The sequence below is a fragment of the Durio zibethinus genome, chromosome 10 (genome assembly GCF_047325235.1).
Source record: "Durio zibethinus cultivar Kanyao isolate XHJ-2024 chromosome 10, ASM4732523v1, whole genome shotgun sequence".
NCBI classification, from domain to species: Eukaryota; Viridiplantae; Streptophyta; class Magnoliopsida; order Malvales; family Malvaceae; genus Durio; species Durio zibethinus.
The window spans coordinates 21,475,684-21,490,573 of record NC_143171.1 but is presented as its reverse complement, the minus strand read 5'-3'; the positions used below and the strand labels follow the sequence as shown (position 1 = coordinate 21,490,573).

Genomic DNA, 14,890 nt, shown 5'->3' with positions numbered 1-14,890 from the left:
TTTAAAATAACTATTTTGATTTTATTATCTTTTTATTATTTTTTTATAAACAGCTTTCTTTTTAAAAAATAACCCTATGCAAAGGGAAAATATAATTCTAGTATGTAATGGTATAGAGTCTAGTTAATAATTGAACAAATAAATTAAAAAATAAGAATTCTAATTGAAAGTACCCAAATGGTGTAGAAGAGGAAGGACTGAATTGAACATTTTATGAAGTATAGGGACCGGATTCTAAAATTTGACCAAATTGAAAAAAAAATAATAATAATAAAGTAATTGAAGTGATGGTGGTAAACGTAAGGGTTTAATCGTCTCGTCTTCGATTGCTTTACCTAAACCAAAGTCAAGTGATGCTAATAAAATTTCAATTCGAAGCTCAGCCCTGGAAACAATGCCATTTCCGGCAAACAAATTTATAACCTCTTCTTTCTTTGGACTCACAATTCTGGTCGCTCTCATCGCTTTTTTCCTCAAATTTAAATCTACACAGGTCTCCTTTTCTTTCCTTTTTTCGGGGGGGTTTTTTCACTGTTTTTGTGCGTGGAAACTGGAAATGTTTTCTTGTTGTTTTTCATGCAGAAATTGTTCACTGCTGAAGAACTGGCATTGTACAATGGAACCGATGATTCATTACCCATACTGTTAGGAATTTTGGGGTACTTTCTTTTGCCTTATTCTTCATATTATTATAAATAAAAATGTTTAAGATGCTAATCCAGATTAATTTCTTTGTGATCAGATCTGTATTTGATGTTACTAAAGGAAAATCTCACTATGGTTCTGGAGGAGGTTACCATCATTTTGCCGGAAGGTCCTTTTTTTTTTTTTACTTGGAAATTGGAATCTTGAAGTAGTTATGTTTCTTAATTATTAGTATTTTTTCTTTTTATATATATGTCTGCACGTATTACCTTCTTATTGTGTTTCTGCATTAGTTGCTATTTCTTGTTGAAATTCTCGATGTTGTTGCTACCTTTATGATATGTGCTTTACCCAATCATTTCCTAGTATTGAGACAATTATTCCCACTGACCAAAGTTTGTTGGGCATATCTTCATATGCCAATTACATCTTTTCTCTGCTTTCACTATATTTCCAAACTTGCAAACTGATATCTCATTTGTTGTATGTTCTTGATGATTCAGAGATGCCTCCCGTGCGTTTGTTTCTGGAAACTTTTCAGGTAAGTATTGTGATCCTTCTGCTCACTTGTAAGGATGGTTTTGAGGGTTTTATATTTCAGTGCATATGACTTAAACCTGTTCACGAAATCAAAGTATGGAGCAAACAAAGAAAAACAGTGTAGTACACCGACTTAGACATATTCTGAACCAATTCTGATTGTATATATGCAAAAGCAAGATTCTAAGTCTCTTCTCAAGCAATAGAAAATTGGGAAATGGCTAATTATGGTTCCTCAATGGTTCCTCATATAGTGAGTCAAATAACAGAATCATGTATTTTGATTCCTTGCTTCGCCATGAAATGCAATGTAAACCAATTTGAAGGTGTTGATATTTATATATTCTTGCTATAAAGTCATAGGCTTGGCCAGTTGCTTAATTTTCACATTCTAGCATAACATTATTCAATCGAGGAGGAGAAAATCCTAAATGATGAACTCTAGAACCATCTCTAGAAGATACCATCTTCAGTTAGGGTCATGAGAAACATAGGAGGATTATAGTCACATAGAGTCAACAACCTTTAATGCAAACAAAAAAGATGTCGAGAAAAGTTATGACTAAATTCTAAGAAATCCAGAATTGGACTGATTCATGACTTTACTCATGCTAGAATAGATATGAGCAATTGGGCACATGTAATCGCATGCTAAATATATGCATATTTTATTCTTATTTCTTGTTAAGTTATTTGTACTTGACAAATATAATTGTTTCATTGATACCACGTAGAATGAACTTCACTTCTAGGTTTAACCTCATGTTATGATGCTAACACAAACACAACAGTGAGGTTTTGGAAACTGACATTTAGATGGCCTTTGACTATATCTCCTGACTATCTTAATGGAGTTATGCATATTCACTGTGCATCCCTTTGGTACCTAAATTAACAAAATAATAAACTGTGTATGGAGGTGATTTTCTGTTAGAAAATATTACATATCTAAGCTCTGCTATATTAATTTTCATTTTGTTAGCTTTTTAAATATTTTATCTCTTATTTCTTCATTTTTCAAACAGGAGATGGACTTACAGATTCATTGCGAGGTTTATCCAGCACTGAGGTAATGAAATATTCCCACTTCTCTTTTAGGGATATGCTGTTATATATGTGCCCTTCCCTTTAACCTACCTTTGATCTATCCGCAAGCTAGTGGAGGCTAACCTTTAATCAGAAGCACAAAGGAAAAGTTTTTCTCATATTAGCTCAAATTACACTTTAATTAAAAGAAGCGCTTAAGCTATTTCAGGCATCTTTTTTTTCTGACAGTTAGGTCTTGGTTTTATTTCTTACAAATGCTTTTTCGCTGGCATCTTTGTCACACAATTTTTATTGATTTAGTTATGTATAAATGCATGTTTCTTCACTGTATATCATGCTAGTAAGTTACTCAGTTTTCATTTTTGTAACACTAATTACATACTTACAAAAGATATAACTATAGGATGGGCCTTTTTAAGAATGTGTCATGTCCAATGCCATATATTAGTTGTAAAATTCATTTGTCTCACACTGTTCTTCATGTTTGTAGGTCCATAGTGTAGTTGGATGGCGAGACTTCTACTTCAGAAGCTACAAGTGAGTACCTCACTGTTCAGTAATTTTTTTCATGAAGACCTTTTTTTCCAGATTTCTTTGTAGACTCTAGGATATTGATAATTTTGAATTCAAACTTATCAGGGAGAAAGCACATGTCCTTCAGATGTTTGAGTCCTAAAACCACTAAAGGACTATAGTTCTCTACGTTTTTTAATATCTAATTCAAGGCTTTAGGTTTAACTGTATTTATTTCTGATATGTACGGTAATGTGAGGAGCAATATGTAAGAAACTATAGGAACTTAATTATGTTAATGAGACTCAGAACCAACTGTGCTGACATGACTAGACTTTGACAATGATATGGGATTTGAATCAGATTCATCGGACACTGTTTGGGAAGTTTGCTACCGATTGAACCAAATCGATGCCCCAACCAAAAGCTTTCTTCAATTTCTTTCTTCCATTACCCCATCAATTTCCTCATCAATTGATGTATAACCTTTCTGCCTAATTCAAGTTATTCAAACAGACACGGATTCAATCCACAAATTATTAAAGAACTAGAAAGAACAAGTGCAGTATCAAAATTGAAAAATTAAGAAAAAGAACACTGAAAAGAGAAAGAAGAGATGTGCTGAGAGAACGCATGGAGGAACATTCTAGAACCAAAAAGAAAAAAGGAGGGGAAGTAAAAGCCAAAAATAAAGGATTAATACAGAAAAATGAATAAAAAAGAACATTGAAAGGAGGAAGAAGAGAATGTTCCTCCATGTCCCTTCTCTTCTTTCTCTGCACTTCTATTCTTTCTCCTTTCTCGTTTCAGTTTTTGCTTTCTTTTTGTTTTCAGTTCCAATCTGCCTTCTTCTTCCTGGTTCTTGCATAATTTTTTATTTGTGATGAACTTGTGTTTGTTTGAATGACTTGAATTACAGGGAAAGATTATACAATATTTAAAGAAGAAATTGATAGGCTAATTGAAGGAAAGCTTTTTTTTTTATTTTCTGAGGCATCGATTTGGTTCAATTGGTGGCAAACTTCCCCAACCATGTCCGATGAATCAGACACAAATCCCATAACCTTGTCGGTGTCAAGTCATGTTGACATGGGTGCACAACCTAACATGCTGAGTCCAAGCAACATAGGGCAAATCAGCTTCTTGTTTCAATTTTTAATATAATTCTTGTTACTTTGATATGTTTGGTGTAGATTCATATTCCTTTTTTTCTCATTCACCTCAAATAGATTAATATTATTGCCCTATGTTAGTGCTTTTGGTCTAGTGATTGACTTTTGTTTTATGAAGAGTAAACTAACAAGCTCATCAGCAATTAATAAAATGCTTTGGAATGTGCTTAATTCTTGATTCATCGCTGTAGATTTGTTGGAAGGCTTGTGGGTCGCTACTACGATAGCCAAGGAAATCCCACAAAATATCTAAAGGGAGTAGAAGCAAAGGCTGCTAGAGGAGCACAACTCTTGGAGAAACAAAAAATTATGGAAGCTAAACAACCCAGTTGCAATTCAAGATGGAGTCAAGATGATGGTGGAGAGGTATATGCTTTCACAGCTTTGAAATCGAGCTGGAAAACCTTCTAATTTAATTTTAGCAAAGTTAAGTAACACTGCTGAAATTCGCACCCTACTCATGCCTGCCAACAAAAAGATTTATCTCAACGAAATCCATTTTGTTTCTTCTATACTTAACTAAGAAAACATGCTAACTTCTGTCAAAGTATGTCATAGAAGTATCTATAATGTGGAAGCTAATATCCCTAAAGCTCCAATGGCTTCCATGCCCTTTGTTAAATTAAATATAATTATTTTGATATTCTTAAATATAGTAATAGAGCTAAAAACTATGATGAGAGATGTGAAAGATGAATGAAGATAATGGAGCGTGCTAACTGATGTCTAAATCACCCTAGATGCTTCTTACTTTTGGTTTGAGGATAGGCCACTGGCATTAACCTATTATTGAAAATCCAGAAATGGAATGAGAGAAGGTTAAAGCATAGTTGTGCGCATGCGTACTTCACACTCTCACACAAACACACATAAGGGAGAAAGCTTTGACCTAGTTTAGAAATTTTAGCATAAACAATGTTAAGGGTCATTTTTTCAGCCCTATAGATGATCCATTCACAGACTTTGATGTGTATGATAGACTATTATATGTCTTCATATTCAGGTCTTCCTTTTTTATGCAGTAATATTTGGCCTCTCCTTATTACTTTTCCCTAACAAGTAGGTGTAAATTTTGTTTAATTTCCGTTTCTTTTCTTTCATTAATGGCATTTGCTAACAAGGAGAAGGTATTTGAGTTGTTACACAAATGATGAAACATGAAAGATGACTACACCTCACTGCAATTTCGAGACATCCCGAATTGTCGTTCTGCTTTATCCACTTATGATTGTGATCAGGTTTGGTGCGATAATGGCTTCCCAAGGTTGGTTCAGAGACCTTTAGAAATTGCTTTAACAGGAAAGATGAGCAAGCGATGTGCCTGCTTTAATGAAGATCAACTTGGCCAGCCAGGGTTGGAGGTCTATGACGGATGTGATTACCTTTCCAAGAGATGCCGAGTTTAAGTAACAGCACTTGAAGAGGTCATCTGTATAGTTAAAGTCCCCTAAATTCCAGACAACTTTGTTCAGCGGTACCGGAGTGACTTCAGGGTTGAGCATCTTAAGAGTTCCAATCCCAATAATAACCCCAAAAACCAAAAAATTTTCAGGCAACTTTTTGAAGATATGATGCAAAATTACTATATAGATTATGTTGGGTACGTTTTGAGTAACATGAAGAGTTTGTATAACATGGATGTCATGTATCCCTAGTGCAGTTGTGGAATTGTCTCTGACTTTTCAATGATTGATTTTCTTATCAATTTTTTAGTTGAAATCTAAGATCTAATCTTTAGAAAATTCCTAAATAAAAAGAGGAACACTGTTCATAGTCATCATTCTAAATAGGGTTAGATCAAATTTATCATTCATCTTTTTGAACAAAGTAATTATTCATTGTATTTTTTAATTTGATTAAAAATTTTAGAAATTAGTAACGAAACGAACAATACTTTAAAAATGATAGCAGTATATTTTTTTTTCACAGAGGGTAGTAAATAATAATAAGAAAAATGATAACTCTATTACTTTTCGAATAATATGGTAATTTTTGTATTTATATTTATTTATTGCGAATTAAAATTTTAAAATATAAAATTTATTATGTCATAATTTATTTTTACAAATAAACAGAAAGTATGATTTTTATTAAAATTTTAAATTATTTTATTTTATATTCTTTTTATATCCATTTTGTCATTAAAATTATTCTGTGCAAAACATGGCCATCAAATTGGGAGCGGAATAAATTATCTTGTTATTTATCCGAATATAAGTAGGTAATGAAAATTAGTTAAAAGAAGTAAAGTGGGGTGGAAAATGGACTGACCAAGTTGGACTGGGCATAAGCCATCGGCCATGGCGGCTAATTGCAACCGAAAAAGAAAAGAAGGAGAAATAAACAAAGTTAAAATTAAATTTTAAAAAAAAAGTGAAAATTTTCTATTTAAGGCCCACGCAAGCAGCGCACTCATTCTTGTGTGCGTCAGTGCAATTTTTACTTTTCCATTGGATTGGAGGAGGTGATGGAGAATTCAGTTGCTGAACATCAACGCAATGAAGCATCTTACTCGTCGGATCCTCCAAATCATGCGCAGGAGGTGATTTTACTTTCTTCTTTTTCTGATAAATCAATGTTTACTTGTTATTTCACAAATCCAATTACCAGCCAATTTTTTGTTTCTTCTAAATTACAAAATAAAAGCTTAGTTTGATCTGAGCTGGGTTTCGCCTACAACTCGGTTTTGTTTCCTTGTTCAGTTGATCAGTTGATGTTGATACCTGAGATTATTCCTGAGATGAGCCAAAATAAAATTCATGAAACTTAATACTATATGATTCTTGTTCATGTGCCACATTCTTAGATCAGGCTTGACGCTGAGGATCATATTTTGAAGAGTAAAGCTATTGTGTCCCCAGTAGGACTGACTGACTATCCAACTATTCATGATTGGCGTTTGTCAGTAGTAAATTACAACTTTATGGGTTTTTTTTTTTTTTTTGTGAGTAGTTGGATGATGACTTGTTGCATGAAGCTCTATTAGAATTTCCTAAAATATGAATTAAAATTTACTTGGAAATCTTGCCATTGCCATGTGATTTATCCAAGCACCCAACTTGTTCATAATTTAGGAGATCTTTAATGAACTTAATCTGAATTCTCTGTGTAATTGGAAGCAATGGTTATGAGTGTGAGGTCTTCGAGAGTAGATGTTTGACGGGAAAAATCAACAGAAAAAGTGTCCACCTAGAATACCAACCTTAAAACTTTTCATCTCTTGTGTACTTCTTTTATATCTGATACCTAAATATCTATTATCCCGTCAATATATCACACCTATTTGTAAGTTTCTTGGATGTGTTTTAGAAGAACTTTAAAAGTTTAGGGTAGTATTAATCTTTAACTGTGGTTCGTGTAGCTTCATGTAGCATATGCATTGTTGTTGAACTGGTGTTTGTAGGTTTTTCTTTCTGTTATTGTCTTTCCAATTCATTGTAGCTTGGTACAATTTGATTCTTATTAAAGGGTTGCGATGGATTGTAGGCATGCATTGAAATGGAGAAAAGCGTTGAAGCCTCTTTTGTTCATCAGACTAGACGACCGACTCTCTCCTCTTTGCAAATACCTTTGAGGTCTTTTGAAAGTTCTTTCTATGATTTTACAAGTGTAGATATTCCTGACCCAAGTCCTAGTTCCACTAAAGCAGGGCTGCCTCCTAGGCCACATTCTGCTAAAATCAGATCCTCTGTTAGAAATCTTCTTCCGCAGAGGAGCTTTAGGGCAAATAATTTGAGCCAAAAAGGTGAGAAGATGGTTCTCATTGTTCCAGACACACCTCCATCTGATGGTTCTTTGGAGAAGCCTTCTACTTCAAGGTCGTTTTCTCTCAACAAAGTTTTGTTCCCTGCAACAAAGGCAGCACATTCTTTACCAGTTACACCAATCTATCCAGGTTCAAAGTCTATACCAGCAAGACATCTAGATGCTCAATCTCATGTTTCTGTAAGTGCCTTTTTTCTCATTCATAACTTCCTTCTGGTGTCTGTTGATACTTTATGGTTATTTTAAGGTGCAACTACTTATTCATGCATAAAACATGTATGCCCTTAAATATTTTTTATGCTATTTAAAAAGGATGCTTTTTACCTACAGATGTCAGTAGCTCAGCAGCATATGAGTATGATGCGCTCATTATCTGTACCAGTTAATGTTAAACCTAGAAGTTTGAGGCGAGCAGACTCTGGACGAGGTTTGATCCGTGTAATTTCAGCAACCTCTCGTCCTGAGGTAGTTGAGGGTGCCTTGTCAAATGATGCCTCATCAACAGAAATCAGTAGGTGCTACTTTTCTTATCTTGGAATTTTAACCAGTAATTCATTTTGTATATTAAATTTAAATGGTTGATTTGGTTTAAGTGTTTAGTTCTTACAAAAAAATTCCATGCATGCTACTTATGTTTTTCTTTCTTTGTCTTTTCTCCTCCCTTGTACCATGCTATTTACATTTGGACTTATTCTTCCTTTTATGTCTAATTTAATGTTTTGGCATGGACTTCAAATGATTGTGTTCCTATAGTGGGAGCTCTGGCATGTTTTCTCTGAAAATTCCTTATAATTTTTTCTACCTTTGTTATGCCTGCACCTTTCCTGTGTCTTGCTAGTTACTCGACTGGATTCACCCAAGGAAGTTACATAAATTTGTAAATGTTTTTGTTTCTTCATTCAAGCAACTCCGTTAATGTTTAAGGATTTGATATGGATTATTTCTTTGGAGCTTTATACCATGATGGGTTTTTGCCTTTGACAGCTTAATATATCTTGTTGTGATCACATTTTAGGTGCTTTGTCATATGACCAATGTCATTTCAGCACAGGCAGTTGAGGTGCTTTATTCTATGACTTGCATCATTATTCATTACAATTTAATGATTTTGTAGCTTAATAAGTCGAGTTGAGCTGTGGCCATATGAGGCCCTGGCCATCTTGTCTAATATTTTATTCTAACTAATTATCACTTTTATCATACGACTGTCCTCCTAGATGTAGGTATAACTTACAATACGATGACATGTTCTCAGCTAGTGAAGATGCAGGTGAAGACATTCCTGAAGAAGAAGCAGTGTGCAGGATTTGCTTGGTTGAGCTTGGTGAAGGAGGTGAGACTCTGAAGATGGAGTGTAGCTGTAAAGGAGAGCTTGCACTTGCTCATAAAGAGTGTGCTGTAAAGTGGTTTAGCATCAAAGGAAACAAGATATGTGATGTCTGCAAGCAAGATGTTCAGAATCTGCCTGTAACATTATTAAAAGTGAATGATCCACGGACTGTTATCAGACGACCTCCGACGGTGGCACAGCAGTCTCAGGTTACTCATTACAGGCAAGTCCGCCTTTCAAAATTTTAGCTAACTTTGTTTTTTGGGTATTTTTTTTACTGGTATAAAATATAAATCCCCTGACTGTTATTCTCATTGGAAACCTTGATAATTTCCTTCTTCCAGATTTGTTTTTTGTTTAGACAGAAAGGGATTTTGGTAATTTTATGTTTAGTTTAATCAGGGATTTTACCTAGTACCTTAGTATGTTGGCTTGTTATCTTTTCTAGAATTTGTGCCAAAGAGGGAGAAGGATAGCAGGCCTGTCTATAAGGTAGTTTTGGAGGATGTGTTTTTTGGTTTAATGATAGACTGGAGTTTAGGGTTAACAAGAGGGCAAAATGAGGAAGAAACCTTTAAGGTAGTTTAAACATTTGTGATTAAGGCTTACACATCAAAATACTGTTGTAAAAGTATGTGACTTTAATGGAGAATACCCTTGTTAAAGGGAAGAGCATAGAATAATGGGATTTCAAAGTATCAAATTGGACACTACATTTAGTGAGATGACTAAATTCTGGTCCTAAATATTGCATTATGACATAATAAGGCCATGTAGCTGATTCCATTATGAAAAGGCTGATTTCTCGTTCCTATCATAGTTACAAATGTGTTTAAAAGCATTCTGCATTTAGCTACATAACCATTCAATGCCAAAGAGAGGTGTTAAAATAAAGATGGGAAAACCCAAAGAACATAAGGGTAAGAAGTTCTGGGTCATTATGAATAGTCTATATGTGTAATATGTATGTTTCTGTTTTTTTGGAGTTTATATCATCAGTTTTCCACATGTTGTATGATCAATAGGGTCTGGCAGGATGTACCAGTTCTTGTCATGGTCAGCATACTGGCTTACTTCTGTTTTCTGGAACAACTTCTGGTAAGCATCTTTTACTTATACGTACTGTGCTGTGCTACTATTTTGCACTGTTTTTCATATTTTCTTTTCTCTTTCGACAGCAGCCATTAAATCACATGCTTATCACTATTTTACGATGACATCTAGTTGTAGTATGAAATAAGTATGTTTCACAAGAAAAGCTTTTCTCGCTTTGGAAAAATCAGAATCAGCTTAATACTGCAGATTGCCTGCGCTGCTGACTAAATTCATTGCTCTCTCAATGCATATATTGGTAGCATTTGTATATGCATATTAACCCATGATACTCCTAGAAAATGGCTGGTTAAAACCTGGACTAGAGTATCACCATATTTTTCTAGGATCCTTTGACTGATAATATTTAAATAACTGTTCAAAGATCTACTTAAAAGGCGAGAACTTTCTTAATCATGATGCTGTTATTGCCCATGGTAATTTTAACCTGAATGTGTCTGCTAGATTCTTTTCTTCTGTCTCATTTCCTTTTCCAACAACATAGTTTGGTTCTTTGCCTCCAAAGTTAGGTCTGTTCCATCTCAAACTTTTCTGTTCCATCTAAAACATAGAACTAAGTACCTAACTGCTAGGTCTGTAATTACTTTTTTCATCCTAACAAAACACTAAAACAACTAATCACTTTCCACCAGATAAAATATTATTGGCCGCATAATGATGATTTTTGCTGCCCTTTGTCTGTCTTTCATTTGAAACCATACTCTAGAAGTCATAAATTTATTTCAAAGGCTACTGCAAGAAGCTCAACATGCATTCTTTGTTTTATAATCTTTTATATGTGCATATTTTGGGCATTTTCTTCCATTTTAACATATTAGTTTCAAAATTTTTCTTCTATAGTACAAGTTGATTTAGGGTTTTGCAATTTTTCTACATATGCAGGTCTCTGACTTGGGCGCACGTGCTCTAGCAATCTCATTACCATTCTCCTGTGCTTTAGGTCTTCTTTCCTCCACAATTGCTTCAAAAATGGGTGAGCATATCATTCCTTAATTGAAAAAATGCAAAAGACATTTATGTTGAAAAAAGGTCCTGGTTGCATAACATCTAGTTCCCATTAAAAAAATTGGTGTATCAAATGGGTAATCCAACTGAATGTGCTTCATTAGCTATTCGCCAATTTGGTTCCAGTACCCAAATAACATGTTGGATATCGATAATTACGAAAGTTTGAAAATAGAGTTCAAATGCTGTTTAGTCTTCTGCCTTTGGCATGTGATTGTGGACATTAGTTTTATCTTATTTATTTTTATCACCCAGGAGATTTCTAGGGTTGTTAACAAAATACATCTGAACTAGTGAACTTTTATTTTTTCCTGGATAAACCTGAACTAGTGAATGTAATGCTGCATGCTGAAGTGAGTCATGCTATTACCAATCTAAAATATTACTGTAAAATAGTCAATGTTCTTTTTATCACAAGTTCATCATGAATAAGAATCCAATTAGCTTACCTATAAATGGAAAAGGTACTTAAATGATTGAAAAAGGGAAACTTTCCCCTCTAAGCCACACAATATATGCCTAAAATTTAGGTCCAATGACTAATTTAAGAACTCCTAATGATGTCAAAGATGAAAATTTGATGTGCATAACATCAGGATGCTGGATAGGAAGCTCTTCTGGTGGTAGATCATTAGTTTAGCAATATGTGGTCTTATAAATGAGATAAAAAGCAGAAGCGCAACATCTGCACTTGGATTTCTGATTTTCCTGGAATAAAGGCTGAAGAATGGCCTAGATGCTGAGAAATAATGGAATGGAAAATGTGACTTTGGTTCTGGAAGATAAGGTAAAGAAAAAGGTGTCAGATAGCAATCCAAACTCTGAACGATGTGCAGGGAAAAAGAAAACAAAAAATTAGAGATCATAGCATATCTAGGGAAGAATAAACCTAGGTTATCTAATGTAAATTTTCCTAAATGATCACATGTACAAGAAGGTAAACAATCCTTGAGAGCAAGCAAAGTCACCTGACTATTTGTGATCGTCAATTTTGACAGGTTTTTCTGGGCTGATGGAAGCACTTTTACACCTCTAGGAAGTTACTGCAAACCAGAGAAAAAATTTAGAGACTTAACCAGCTTGCATAATTGTAAACTATTTCAAATTCCAAGTACAGAAATTTAATGACATGAAACCTTCTCGGGAAGAAAAATATTTTCTCTGTTGCTAAAATATATTGATTACTCTTGTTTGATAAAACAAGGAATTTTACGTGAAATTATGACCATTCTGAATAGCGAATGGACTAGCTTTCTGTTGTCACTGTTTAGAAATATCTACATTGGGCAGCACAAATAACAGAAAACACAAGATATCTGTTAAATTTCAACCATTTCCATTTAGCTTAACACAGAAACCAAACAAAAATGGAAAACTAATCAGCAGAATTATTTGTTATATACAAATGAGCTGATGCTCATCAAATTGAAAACAAAACTGCAAGAAATCTTGAATAAACTCTAATTTTGTTCTTCAATTTTTGTTTACCTTGACCTTCCTGTAGTTTTTACCATCTGTTCATTTTCTTTTGCTCTATAGAGTTGTTTGTCCTAATCTACAGAACCATAAGAGCAAGGATAAACATGATGAAATATGTGTGAAGTTCAGTGACTGTATATAGGAAATAAAGGAGCTGAAAAGATTTATTTTTCTTCCCTTTTTAGCTGAGGTTTGGGTTGGGGAGGGGGGTGGGTTGGGTTCTCTTCTTAGTAAATTTGTGGTATAACGATTAGATGCTGTCAGTCTAACGAAACAACTAGAATACTTAGTGTTTTATCATATCTTCTAAATTTTTTGTTTCTATTTTGAATTTTGGGTTATTTCTTATATTCGATGGCAGCTTGATATTGTTTCATAAGTTCTCGTGACAGAATTCAGTATCTGATGGCAGTGAGCAGGAGTTACATATGGGCCTATGCTTCCTTCCAGTTTGCGATGGTTATCCTGTTTGCTCATATCTTTTATACAGTAGTAAGTTTAAACCTATTTCCTCAACAACTGTGTATTGTTTTTTTCTGTAGCTCCGGTCACCACCACCAACGATTTGTTCCAAGGGACAGACTTGGAGTCATGCTCCTAACATTCTTCCTTGAACATGCAGCTGGGTGTAAATCCAATTCTCTCGGTCCTCCTTTCGTCGCTCACTGGGTTTGGTGTTGCAATTAGTACAAATTCCCTTCTAGTGGAATACCTTAGATGGCAAATAAGAAGACGAACACAACCCCCTCGAGAGCGTACTAACGGCACCCTGCAGCAGTGGCAGCAACAAGTACAACAGCCCCAAAACCAACAAGAAAATGACCAGCCGAGGCAACATCAAGACCAGCATCAGTTTATTGATAGTCACAATGTTAGATCCAGTGGTAGTTCAAGGCAGTAAGAAACCATCATGTAAAACTTGTAGTCCTGTAAAAATATCTTAAGATTTTGCGTTTTTAGTAGAAGCAAGACATTTTGGCTAAATTTTCAGTTTGCCTATGCTATGACACATGGTGAGAAGTAATGAGTAAAAAGTTTTCAATCCCACTGTGTGTTCAGGTATTGAGACGCTCTTTGGTCTTGAAACTTGCTTTGACAATTTCCCAAGTCATACGTTGTATGATCCAACAAATTAGACCTCATCATCCGATTTCAGAATCTAAATGTGAGGTCCATGGTTGGTCAAGAAGCATAACTTAGCAATGGATTTTGGGGGAAAAAAAACAAAAGAAGTGGCCCAACATTTTCGTAGAAACTTCACTCTGCCGATGGATGTAACTCTTTCCTTAGGTAACCAATGATTGTTTTATTTACTATATATTTGGATAGATATTAATAAAAAAAAAAAATTTAAAGGAAATGAAAGGGTTCTTGATTGGATACTTAAAATTAATAAAAGAAAAAAAAAAGAAATTCTAACAATTAATGTATGGATAAATAGTTTAAAAAAATAATTCATTATAATATTTTGTTTAGTTATAATTTTTTTTTATAAAGTAACATATAATATACATATATATTTTTATACTACTTAGTTTATATAAACAAATATTTCTAAATAAAATTGAACATATTTAATACGATAAGATGTATTAATTAATTATTGATTTACATTTAATTTTGTATTTAATTTAATTTTTTAATTTATTCTGACAATAATTTAATTTTTTTTTGTTGTTAAGAATTGAAAATTATAAAATATTGATAAATTATGATCTCATATAAAATACTCATAAAAAATTATTATTATAAAAAATGTTAGTTATATAATCAATTATAATATTATAATAAAAATATAGATATAATAATTTTTTTATAAAAATAAAATTTTTTTAACTTTCTTTTCCTTGATTTTTTTTCTAAATTGAGGTATTAAAAAATGAATATTATAGAAAAAAATAAAAAATTATTGAATTTTTACTTTTTTTTATTAAAAATTTATCTATTTAAAAGTAAAATTTTTCTATTTTCATTACTTTTCTTTATTTATCTTTCCTTTTCTTTTCTTTTCCTCAATCCAAACATATGTTAATGAAACGTATCAATTAACGTATAATGTAATCAGCTTCAAATTAAAGAGTTGCAGAAATATCATTCATTAGATATGAAGGCTGCAATATTGATCATTGTGTTGACGGCTGAGTAAAAATAAATGTTAGTTTTTGTAATAGGATGTAGAAGGTTATAATGAAAAGGTCAAAACTAAAAGAAAGTACTCCATTTGTTTCATTTTATTTGTTCATGCTTGAATTTTTATCAAATAAATTTAATCTTGATCTTT

The 14,890-nt window shown here is 33.3% G+C and overlaps 2 protein-coding genes across 16 annotated transcripts; both read left to right on the top strand.

Annotated features, from left to right (window-relative positions):
- The first annotated feature begins 301 nt into the window (after window positions 1-301).
- MAPR4 (membrane-associated progesterone binding protein 4) lies at window positions 302-5,629 on the top strand. Its single transcript, XM_022885347.2, has 8 exons — window positions 302-493; window positions 583-659; window positions 743-814; window positions 1,149-1,186; window positions 2,211-2,254; window positions 2,723-2,769; window positions 4,109-4,283; window positions 5,156-5,629. The coding sequence occupies exons 1-8, from the start codon at window positions 395-397 to the stop codon at window positions 5,321-5,323; spliced, it is 720 nt and encodes a 239-aa protein (XP_022741082.1). The 5' UTR covers window positions 302-394; the 3' UTR covers window positions 5,324-5,629.
- A 708-nt stretch (window positions 5,630-6,337) lies between these two features.
- LOC111292265 (uncharacterized) lies at window positions 6,338-13,656 on the top strand. 15 transcript variants are annotated; one of them, XR_016345821.1, is made up of 8 exons: window positions 6,338-6,459; window positions 7,404-7,862; window positions 8,013-8,193; window positions 8,953-9,235; window positions 10,038-10,110; window positions 11,008-11,098; window positions 13,002-13,068; window positions 13,152-13,656. XR_016345821.1 is itself a non-coding variant. In XM_022884551.2 (8 exons), the coding sequence occupies exons 1-8, from the start codon at window positions 6,385-6,387 to the stop codon at window positions 13,508-13,510; spliced, it is 1,521 nt and encodes a 506-aa protein (XP_022740286.2). In that variant the 5' UTR covers window positions 6,338-6,384; the 3' UTR covers window positions 13,511-13,656. The 15 variants fall into 15 exon arrangements, 5 of the variants coding, with proteins under 5 accessions (XP_022740286.2, XP_022740285.2, XP_022740284.2 ...); XR_016345822.1 differs by having other exon boundaries at window positions 8,947-9,235; window positions 12,971-13,101; window positions 13,232-13,656; XR_002690496.2 differs by having other exon boundaries at window positions 8,938-9,235.
- The last annotated feature ends 1,234 nt before the right edge of the window (window positions 13,657-14,890 follow it).

Bases quoted from the DNA above. Each gene is read 5' to 3' on its own strand.
- MAPR4 (XM_022885347.2), top strand. From the start codon at position 395: ATGCCATTTCCGGCAAACAAATTTATAACCTCTTCTTTCTTTGGACTC. The intron at 815-1,148 runs GTCCTTTTTTTT...TTGATGATTCAG, and splicing joins TACCATCATTTTGCCGGAAG to AGATGCCTCCCGTGCGTTTG. The intron at 2,770-4,108 runs GTGAGTACCTCA...TCATCGCTGTAG, and splicing joins TTCTACTTCAGAAGCTACAA to ATTTGTTGGAAGGCTTGTGG.
- LOC111292265 (XM_022884549.2), top strand. From the start codon at position 6,385: ATGGAGAATTCAGTTGCTGAACATCAACGCAATGAAGCATCTTACTCG. The intron at 7,863-8,012 runs GTAAGTGCCTTT...TTTTACCTACAG, and splicing joins ATGCTCAATCTCATGTTTCT to ATGTCAGTAGCTCAGCAGCA. The intron at 10,111-11,007 runs GTAAGCATCTTT...CTACATATGCAG, and splicing joins GTTTTCTGGAACAACTTCTG to GTCTCTGACTTGGGCGCACG.